This window comes from Carassius carassius, chromosome 14 (assembly GCF_963082965.1).
Source record: "Carassius carassius chromosome 14, fCarCar2.1, whole genome shotgun sequence".
NCBI lineage: Eukaryota > Metazoa > Chordata > Actinopteri > Cypriniformes > Cyprinidae > Carassius > Carassius carassius.
The window spans coordinates 7,901,314-7,912,478 of record NC_081768.1 but is presented as its reverse complement, the minus strand read 5'-3'; the positions used below and the strand labels follow the sequence as shown (position 1 = coordinate 7,912,478).

The 11,165-nt window shown below is 35.5% G+C and overlaps 2 protein-coding genes and 1 long non-coding RNA gene across 3 annotated transcripts in view; all 3 read right to left on the bottom strand.

The window, feature by feature from the left end:
- Positions 1 to 2,145: 2,145 nt before the first annotated feature.
- Positions 2,146 to 6,024, bottom strand: snapc1b (small nuclear RNA activating complex, polypeptide 1b). The gene is made up of 10 exons (XM_059565481.1): positions 5,801 to 6,024; positions 5,260 to 5,419; positions 4,738 to 4,878; positions 4,286 to 4,393; positions 3,932 to 4,081; positions 3,325 to 3,369; positions 3,110 to 3,172; positions 2,796 to 2,931; positions 2,639 to 2,710; positions 2,146 to 2,456 (listed from the first exon to the last, which is right to left on the bottom strand). The coding sequence occupies exons 1-10, from the start codon at positions 5,929 to 5,931 to the stop codon at positions 2,401 to 2,403; spliced, it is 1,062 nt and encodes a 353-aa protein (XP_059421464.1). The 5' UTR covers positions 5,932 to 6,024; the 3' UTR covers positions 2,146 to 2,400.
- Positions 6,025 to 8,391: 2,367 nt separating this feature from the next.
- On the bottom strand, positions 8,392 to 9,324 carry LOC132156502 (interferon alpha-inducible protein 27-like protein 2A). Its single transcript, XM_059565480.1, has 4 exons — positions 9,209 to 9,324; positions 9,103 to 9,132; positions 8,782 to 8,943; positions 8,392 to 8,675 (listed from the first exon to the last, which is right to left on the bottom strand). Exons 1-4 carry the CDS (start codon positions 9,216 to 9,218, stop codon positions 8,578 to 8,580), a joined length of 300 nt encoding a protein of 99 aa, XP_059421463.1. The 5' UTR covers positions 9,219 to 9,324; the 3' UTR covers positions 8,392 to 8,577.
- Positions 8,392 to 11,165, bottom strand: part of LOC132156503 (uncharacterized) — a 52,731-nt gene continuing 49,957 nt past the window's right edge. The window contains exon 2 of the long non-coding RNA XR_009437446.1: positions 8,392 to 8,462. This is a non-coding gene — a long non-coding RNA (uncharacterized LOC132156503). The remainder of the gene's footprint in view (positions 8,463 to 11,165) is intronic.

The window sequence follows — 11,165 nt, the reverse complement described above, 5'->3', positions numbered from 1 at the left end:
GCTGCGTCTGACACTGTCGATCATAACATACTACTAGAGAGACTGGAAAACTGGGTCGGGCTTTCTGGGATGGTACTCAAATGGTTCAGGTCATACTTAGAAGGGAGAGGCTATTATGTGAGTATAGGAGAACATAAGTCTAAGTGGACATCCATGACATGCGGAGTCCCACAAGGGTCAATCCTTGCACCGCTCTTGTTTAGCCTGTATATGCTCCCACTAAGTCAAATAATGAGAAAGAACCAAATTGCCTATCACAGCTATGCTGATGATACCCAGATTTACCTAGCCTTATCTCCAAATGACTACAGCCCCATTGACTCCCTCTGCCAATGCATTGATGAAATTAATAGTTGGATGTGCCAGAACTTTCTTCAGTTAAACAAGAAAAAAAAACTGAAGTCATTGTATTTGGAAACAAAGATGAAGTGTTCAAGGTGAATGCATACCTTGACTCTAGGGGTCAAACAACTAAAAATCAAATCAGGAATCTTGGTGTGATTCTGGAGACAGACCTTAGTTTCAGTAGTCATGTCAAAGCAGTAACTAAATCAGCATACTATCATCTCAAAAACATTGCAACAATTAGATGTTTTGTTTCAAGTCAAGACTTGGAGAAACTAGTTCATGCCTTCATCACCAGCAGGGTTGACTATTGTAATGGGCTCCTCACCGGCCTTCCCAAAAAGACCACTAGACAGCTGCAGCTCATCCATAACGCTGCTGCCAGGATTCTGACTAGAACCAGAAAATTTGAGCATATCAAACCAGTCCTCGGTCCTTACACTGGCTTCCAGTTACATTTAGGATTGATTTTAATGTACTTTTACTCGTACATAAGTCACTAAATGACCTAGGACCGAAATATATTTCAGATATGCTCACTGAATATAAACCTAACAGAGCACTCAGATCACTAGGATCGAGTCAGTTAGAAATACCAAGGGTTCACACAAAACAAGGGGAGTCCGCCTTTAGTTACTATGCCTCCCGCAGTTGGAATCAGCTTCCAGAAGAGATCAGATGTGCTAAAACACTAGTCACATTTAAATCTAGACTTAAAACTCATCTGTTTAGCTGTGCATTTATTGAATGAGCACTGTGCAATGTCCGAACTGATTGCACTATATTTTCACTGTTTTTTTTATTTATTTTATTTTATGTTAAATCATTTTCTAACTGTTTTAAATTCATTTTAAATAAGTCAATTTTTAATAATTTTGAAAGTTTTAAAATGACTTGTTTTATTCTTGTTCTTCATTATTATTTTACTTTCTTTTATGTAAAGCACTTTGAATTACCATTGTGTACGAAATGTGCTATATAAATAAACTTGCCTTGCCTAGGAGAAAGTAAATAATGCAAGTATTTACACATTGCATACAAATATGAATCAGTTGAATCATGAAGAGCAACACTTTAAATAGTTTAAAGTTTAAATAAATATACAATTTTTATAAGCATTATTATATTGTAAGCATTATTTTCTATCAATCTCCCAAAAAGAAAGAAGTCCGAAATAACCATATTTATTCACACAAATTTAGCGAGCAGCGACTCTGACCCTACACTGCTTATGTTTCTGATGTTCCCAGCATGCACAGAGGGAAATTAATCTCAGTCACTATGATTTGGATGTATTGAATTCATCTTAAAAGCTACGGCCTATTAGGTGCAAACTACACCAATCTTGACTGTGCTGCAGATCTAAATTATCAGGTGACTCCACACTTTGGCTGAAGCAGGAATGAGCAAGGGAAAGAAATGCTAGGATTGGAAGTGATAAAAGATATTGATTAAAATCAAGCAGCTGAAGGAGTACATCAATAAAACCTTCAGGTTAGAAAGAACTGGACCACATGCATATAAAAAGACCACACAACTCTCGTTTCTCAATGTGTGTGAGATGTATTAGTTGGCACGAATACAACAGAAAGAAAGTGGACTGATATAAAAACAAAAGAAAAACAGGAAAAGCCAAACATTCTGAATTATAAAATCGTTAACATCATTTAAAACATCAAAATAGACTTAAAAAACTATCTATCTTAAATAGCTACTTAATAACATGAAAGAACAGTAAACGAAATAGTTTTTTTATATAAACTATTACTGTCTAAAATGTATAAATATATATATATATATATATATATATATATATATATATATATACACATCACATATTCTGATCCCAAATTCTAAAATACAAAAAAAAAGAAGAAGAAGAAAGAGTGGTCTTAAAAGCAACTTACATTCACTTCCCTTTTAAGCCAAAAGCAGCAATGTTTAAAATTACATAAAACAAATCAAATGAAACTGGAGCTCAAAGCACAAATCACACTAGCTTTTAACACTGGGCGGCTCGCCAATCACACTCCATCCAGATGGTGCTGCTTACTATTAAGTGGGATCACTGCTCTTGTTGGGGTTCCAGTTGAATTTTTTCTTCTTTTTTTCTAGGGAATAAAAAAAAAGTGCAGTTCTTGCATCAAACAGGCTCTTCTGACATTATTAGTTAGGATGATCTAATGACACAAGGGTATCTGCAGGGTTTTAAAATCCAATTTAAGGCTTTTAAACACCTGCACATATAAATCCTCACATTAATCAACATGACATAATCCCATCTGTTGCTTACCTGTTTCCATCTCTTCTTTCACTGCACTCAAACACCACAGCCGGGTCAAACTCGAGTCCTCACTCGTATTTCCTATCGTATAGAAATGGCTATAATCAATCAATCCACACCAAACTGTAACTAGGTGAGGGTGAGGGTGATGGTGGGCAGGACTTACCCTGAGTTCTGAAGCGTAACTGAGTTCGCGTTTTAAGTGATGGGAATCTTTTCTTTTTTGCTGGAACGACTGGTGAAATGTCTGGTCCAGCTGTTGTGACCAATTCTGCCTGTCTGTGACGTCGGGACTTGGAAGCCTAACAGGGAAATGATGCAAAACAGTGCAATTACTTCATATTATTATGCTTAATAATCTATCTACATGTAAAGGCCTGGTAAAGTGTTTATTTTATGTGCTCATGTCATTTATTATGTACAAACAATTAAGCAATTTAACAAACAATCTTACCAGTCTCTTATGCTTTCTATATTTACCTCTATAACTTGTCCATATGATTTGGATTTGATTGATGCTAACAGCTGGGCTCTGCTGGAGCACTTTGGATGGAAAAAGAGAACAGTGAATGATGCACTCCTCTGGTAAAACAAAAGTACTGCAACATCACAAGACAGCCACACTGCTGCAGTATGGACCACTATGTAGTATTAAAGAGACAGATATGAAAATTAATTTGAACTCAATGTCTTACTTCTTGATTTGAAGGTCCCTCTCCAGCATCCTGCTGCTCAGATGTCTGCAAAAAATATGATTTAAATACATACACAGATACAAAACACATATACAGCACATTTTATAAACATATTTAGGAATAAGCCAAAATTTATGTAGAAGTTTTGCACTACTGTTCCAATGTTTGGGTTACTAAGAGTTGTTTTAATTTTTGGAAATCTTAAGTATCTTAAACTCACCAAGATGTAAAAAATTTAATGTAAAACATTTAAGATTTACACTATCCTTACCTTTTTCTTTCTTATTCTAAATTAACATGTAAAATGTTGTTTATATCTGTGATGGCAATGCTGAATTTTCAGCATCATTACTGAAATCCTTCAGAAATCATTCTAATATGCTAATACATTTCTTAATACTATTAATGTTGAAAACTGTTCAATGAATAGCAAGTCGAAAAGGACAGCATTTATGTTATAAATGTCTTTTGAACAGTTTAATGCATTCTTACGGAATAAAAGTAATGAATTACTTTTAAAAACAAACTAAAATTATTCTGAAGAGATATTAATTCCTCGACAACAAACAATACAACAACATAGGTTCATAAGCACAAATACACTTACTGCACGATTCATCTGCCAGCTGGAATAAGTGAGGATGGTGCTGTTTAGTTTGGAAACCAGGTTTTGTTGTACGATATTCAGATTTGGGTCTGGTTCAGTGAAAACGGCTTTCTTTACACCTTCATAATGCTCATGGATATTTGCAATTTCCTACGGTCCGGAAAAATACAAATGGACTTGTAAACAAAAACAGCCTTCCCATTTACAAGCAACTCCAAATCACACTTGTAATTGTCAAATAAAACAGATTAGCAATTAAAAATCACAAATTAGATGCAGTCTCTACAGGATGATTTTAAAAAATACTGGAGGAGATGCATTTGAATACAAAATGAAGCTGTTATGTTGACTCACCTCGAGTACATCTGTGGTGACGAGTTCCTGAGGACGTGATGGCGGATCAACAAACTCTTCACAGATTTTCCTCTTCATTCCATCTTCCCTCTTTATCCTGAAATTGAGCTGTAAACATGTACAATGAGCACCTTTGGCCCGAGTTCAGAAAACTCAGGTTAAATCAGTTGATGTACATCAGTATGGACACACACACAGCAAAGAAAAAATGCTGCTTAATAATGTCAACATGTTACATCATTCATCTTTCTTGTCCTACATGCCATATCCTGGTGAAACATGATATTCAGTGTAAGGTGGGACTATACCCACACTAAACTGACTAATTCATCAAAGTAATTGAATCGAAGGAATTTCAGGGCAAAACTGTGTGGTTTATTCAAGCCTTTAAAGTTGTAACACTGTGTCTTGCAGCCAGTTTAGGTACACAAGCACTGAGATTATTAACCTACCGGTGTAGGCATGGCTGTGAAGCAAAAAGCTTTATCGGACAAGAGCTTTCTGAAGACATAAACCACATCGTAATGTTTAGCATTCACTGCATCCTTCTGAAACTGCATAACTTCCTTCCAGTCCTTCAGAGCAACGCGGATCTACAAATCAAAACACATTCACAAACAAACAGACAACCGCTCAAAAACATTACAATACATGAGTTTTAATTCATTTGCTGCCATGCCATTCAAAACCTGTATAACTTTCTTTTGGAATATAAAGAAGATATCTTGATGTTTTGTCCATACAATAAAAGCCAACAAGGTCCAAAACTAAACTTGTAAGATATAATATCTTTTGTGCTCCACAGAATAAAAAAAAAAGTCATACAGGTTTTGGAATGACGTGGGAGCCCTAGTAACAGTAACCTAGTAACCCCACGCCCTAGTAACAGAACACAACGATTCAAAACACGAACACTAAGGCAAACAGTGACCCAGAGGGCTGACAGAATGATTAGATGCTGGGTGACAGCACACCTTCTCTTTGGGAATGGCGAGTTGTGTATTGAAGAGGCCATACAGCAGATAAAGACCCCCGACTCTGATCTGGAACGTGTAGGGAGGGAAAAAGTACGGAGACGCCACAGAAAGAACCAGACGAGCAAAGCGCCTTCTGTCATTTGGCTCCAGTTTACCACTGCAGAGAAGAAGAGAGAGAAAGATATGACTATTCAAACATAATAGGGGATGGATGGGAACCCCTCATACAGATCATATTTGGGGGCCTGTGCATGGTATCTAAAAGATTGAAAATCCTTGCACTAAAGCATCAATACACACAATAAAAGCAGTGACGGGGGAAAAGATACCAGTAATCTTAATAATAATAAAATACAATAAAACGAACATTCAACAAGAAATACTTTCAGATAAGCAGACAACTTTTAAGTGTGTGCAACTGAAATATGAGTTTTGCCACAGTATCTCATGTTCTTTATATATTTCTCTTATTTGATGATTCTAATGTAATTTAAAAGGATTCACATGAAACTGTCAATGGCATCGATGTTAAACTCACTAGAAGATGCTGCTGAAGTCCATGTCTCTCCAGATCTCTGCAAACTGTTGGTACCGAACTGACTCGGTCATTTGAAAACGACCCAGTAGTTCCTCACAATCTGTTTTCACCGGTCCTCTGAAATGATCCATCTTGCTCCGTTATCACCACAAAGACTTTATAGCTTATGTTTTAAAATGTGATAAAATAGCATTGTTGTTTGAATTCTCGTCTTCCTCAAATGCTGCTGTGCTGTTTGATAAAAGGTTTAAAGTTTTCTACTGCCATCTAGTGTTTCGGATGTATGAAAAGTGCCCGTGTCCCAAACACAGAGCGATAGAAATATTATGGGATTTAAATCCCATAAAATATGACTTGCAGTTTCACTTGTGGCACCAATTATTGTCAAAGTCAGAGGATGATGATATAGACATTTTAAAGATTGTGTCAATATAGTACAGTCAATTCTTGTTATTACTTTTTAGGAAACAACTCAAAGCCAAAACAACATCTAGCACATTTTTTATTGGTTAGCATATAGTTACACATTTCAATAAGGGTTATTTTTACATGAATTTGATAAAGACTGAAGTAATCATGCAATATGTACAAATGATTCCATTAATGACTGTCAAAGAGCAGTTCATAAAAATGAAATTGTAAAAACTGAGAGATAAAAAAACAGTCTGACATCTGTTGTACTAGCCTAATTCAAAAGTAGATACATTAGCTTGCTGACACCCTCAAGAAAGTTGTCTTAGTAACAGAAGCTTGAGGCTTTCGTTTTCAGAAGACACATTCAAGCAAACATGATAAGAATGCAAAACTACCTGCTGGGGTGGTAACCCAGCATATTTGCTTCTCAGAGGTGTCTAAATTATGTGCGTGCCTTGTTATGATTTAAAATCATTCGTTTTTGCAGACAAATGTGCTATCTGGGAAAAAGAAACCTATTTAATTTTCACTGACGTATTTTACAGTTTGCCTGCATCAGCACTTGGTGTTATGTAGGCTACTTCTGTTGACACATCCTTCACTGGGTGAGGGGAGGGCAGGTATGGGTACGTACACAAGTAATACGACGTTATTACATTATTACTAAATACCTAATATTATTGTTCTGCTAGTATGTGCATTTTAACATTAGATCTTGTGATAGAAGAATGACAACCGCCATTGTTTCTGTTTTCTTCCCACATCTGTAATAATCCATACTGGTGACACATACAACCTAAATGTTTTCCATTGAGCTCAATAATTTTAAAACGGCTCTTAACCTTTAAAACCAACCACAGATTTGTTTGTGGATTGCTTCAAAAGATCTTCAAAGATTTCTAAACACAACTTCTAAACATTTTTCAGGATCCTCTGAAGCAATCCACAAGCCTTCTTTGATGCATGTGTCCTATATGTCAGAATCAGAAAGAGCTTTATTGCCAAGTGTGTTCACACACACACACACACACACACACACACACACACACACACACACACACACACACACACACACACACACACACACAAGGAATTTGTCTTAGTGTTAGGAGCTTTGTTTGACAAAAGGTTCTTGTGGTAAAATAAGGTTCTTCAGATTATAAAAAGGTAAGAAAGAGATGGTTCTTTAAATAAACTTTGACTGAATGACTCTTTGTGGAACCAAAATTATTCTTCTATGGCATCGCAGTTAAGAACCTTTTGAAGCAACTTTATTTTTAAGAATGTTCATGACCATAGATGTGGGAGGGACAGTTCTGTGGTCATTAAGTCCATTGATTTGTGTTTTTTTTGGGACCGGAATAATGGTGAAGTGTTTGAAGCAGCAGGGATCTTCACTCAGCATGTAAGACAACAACAATAGCTCTATATTTGTACAAGGAACCAACAATGATGTATCTGAAAGTAAAATAAGAGATAAATGTAGTTGCCAAAGTGCCATTAAGGTAATGAAAAATATTTAGTTTGATAAACTGGATTAAAGTACAGATTTTAACCAATTACATATTCTGTACAAACCTTGCGGTAAACATAATTTCCTTAATCACTTTGGCTAAATTCTAAAAAAAAAAAATCTCTCAATTGTTTTTTACAATTTGTTTTGTTTTGAAATTGAGAATTAAAATTCAGATTTAAGTAAATTGCATGTGTTTTGGCACATGTAAGTTCAATTTTCTTCTATTTGCATTACATTTACATTACCATCTTTAAACATTACGTCATCATGTGAGCCAATACAATAAAATCACCCATTCAGTTGTCAGTAATGTGAATAAAGCCATTCTTATATAAAAATTTGCGTATCCTATTGCAGACACTTGAAAACACAATATTTTTTTTCATAACTAAATACGAGTCAGAAATTTGGTTAAAAAATATAGAAAGGTTAGAGCCCCATTTAACATGACTTATTGATTTGTAATTGTGAAGTTACAGAGAACTTCATAGAGTTACATAGTTACAAGAACCCTGTAATTAGTGAGACAGATGTACAGATAGACAAAGCTTTAATTTAAAACAAAAGACAAAAACAAAGAGAAAATACATCTATACACATTATTTAATTTTTTATTAGGTTTATTAGGAAATGACAGAGAGAGCTAATATGTTTTTTCGTCTTCTTGTATTGTCAGTGCTATAAACAGCACCTTTAACGCAGGTGTGTATTAAAAGAAGATCTCATACACACCTAAATACAGCAAAACATTCTAAGAGATTCTGATCACCATGACAGACAACGAGATAATAAACATATAAAGAGATTCATATACAGCACTAGTTACTGATACAATAAAATTAACAGGTCACTGAGTAGAGTTGCTGGCCATACTGGCAGCGGCACCCACCACGGCTCCCACAGTCCCCACGATGGCTTGACCTACCAAAGGGATTCCAGCAGCACCTGATGACATAAATTCAGTTGTTAATTGATGGATTTGTGTATTTGCCCCTCATTCATAAATAACTGTTGTTTAAGCGTTTAAAGTTTTTTTCGCCCTGTTACTCACCAGCAGCTTGAAGAGTTGCAACCACGGATCCAGCTGCAATCCCTCCTCCGTTAGCGACAGCAGCAGCTGACATCAAAGAGGAGGCAACAGAACCTGCAGCAATTCCTGCGCCGGTGAAACCTGCAGCTGTTAGAACAGCAGGAGCTGCAGCGACTGTTAAGACTATTGGTGCAATCACAGTATAAGTAGGTTAGTTCAGGTGGAAATACTGGCACACATTACTGTATACAGGCAACTGAAATATGCAACTTAAACATTTATTTTATATCAAAATAAAATAGGCTGAAAATAGAATAAAAATGTAGGCTATTTCATTTTTACCTGCTCCTACACCAGCTCCAATAAGCGTCACTAGGGAAAAAGAAAAAAAACCAAGTAAACAACATTTAACAAACATTTAAAATTCTACAGTTCTATTAGAACTTACATGGGTCCATCTTAATCGACTACCCAAGCAATTCTTGATGCTCTTGCTTTGCACTGACGCTCTTGCTGGTGAGAGCTTGCCTTAATAACTTAGCGGGCGGATATTTCTTGAGAAAGGAAACCGAAACCGACCCCCCCCCCCGTCCCCCCCCCCCCCACACACAAACAGAGCGGAACATTGGAGGAGGGCAGATCGTTCAAGACAAACACATACCTTGTGTTTGTTCTGATTCATCTGTTGTTTGCTTACTGCGTAACCTCTAACTAAAAGTTGACAGACGCTTTACCAAAGACTTGCTTACTAATTTAACGAGCGATAAAAGAGTATACTCTACAGCCTGAATGCGTATTTGTGTATGAAGCATTAATGCGATTTGGATATCATCATCCGCTATGTTGATCATGTGACCTACAAAGTTAAAACGAGCGTAAAAACTTAAAAGATATGAGTGACAGGTTTAATGAATGTATTTGTAAGTATCTTGATAATGAAGATTGTGATATAGCCAATACTGTTAATTTAAGTTTTTATATTTTTAACTCCACTAATGTGATTTTTTTATTGAATTAGAAAACCCAAAATCGTTATCTCTAGAATATTTTTTCAATTATTTTATGTGATTTTTTTTTTCTTGTATAGGATCTCATACTATGATGAACACGTTAAATTTGTATTTACTGTTTTATGGCGTTGTGATTGTTATTGTTAGATACAACCGTCTTACCATGATCTTTTATGTAATAAGTTTGGCAATAATAATAAAAAAGATGTACAGGTGCACTACCACCTCATAGCATCACTAACTCAACAGTCCAGTACAGTTTCTCTCAGCGACTCTGCCATTTCTGCACAAGTCGAACAGCTGCTCGAAGATCTCACCTTTGGAGAAGATTGTTGATTTTATACTCTAAAAATGTAAGTATTACTACTCAAAAATTAACATTACCCCATAATGAATTGCATCTTTTGCCCACCCCAACACTTACATGCAATAATAATGATAAATGCCAACCAATAATTATATAATTTCTTTCCTTAAAATTACATTTTAGTAAAAGAAGCAAAATGTATTTTCTGTCGTGACATAGCTATACATGAATATACACTAATGCAGTTGATGTGAATACATCAGTTTTCAGTCAAGCAATTAATACATGAATAGATAGCATTCCTTCATCAGTCACTCTACAGCAGATAAACATAATCTGTCCCTGTAACATCCAGACAAGAGTCAGTCTCCTCTGTGATATACTGTATCTACATGTTGAGTTATTAACTGATGTAACTCGCTTTTTATCCAGCACAAATGTTCCTAAAATTATCAATATTCCAAATGGACAAATAAAATAGATAACTTGTGTTTAGTTACTGTATGTAGATTTGTTTGTTTACATGACTTACACTTATCTAAAGCAGTGTTGACAACAGTGTGAAGAGTTAATTCTACATAATAGCACACAGACATCACTCAGATGCCTGTTTCGTGTCTGTTAAATGTGCTCATCTATACTTATCAAAAACTATCCTGTCAGATGATAAATAGACATTTAGTAATAGTCTTCACGATGTATATATGGTTTATGTAAATCCACTTTTGAGTACTTAATGGAGCTCCCGTTAGTTATTCATTATAAAACGTGTGTTTACAGCACAATCACAAATATGCTATATTATGTAAGTAACAAACAGGGTTTAGATTAAGCCAGGATCAGGCCATAGCTCAATTAGTCTTGTCTGTGAAACAGGAGGATAGCGTCTTTACACCTTTTGTTTATATGTTGCTGACTTTACACCTTAATTTTAATAGATTATTAACTCCAAAATCAATACCACTGTAAGAAAATAACTTGTACTCTTAAATTTAAATAATTATTTCGTGACAAAATATTTTCTCACCATTGTAACTCACAGCAAGCTGAGTCATTCTATGAAACGGGTGCCATTTCCATGTAGCAGT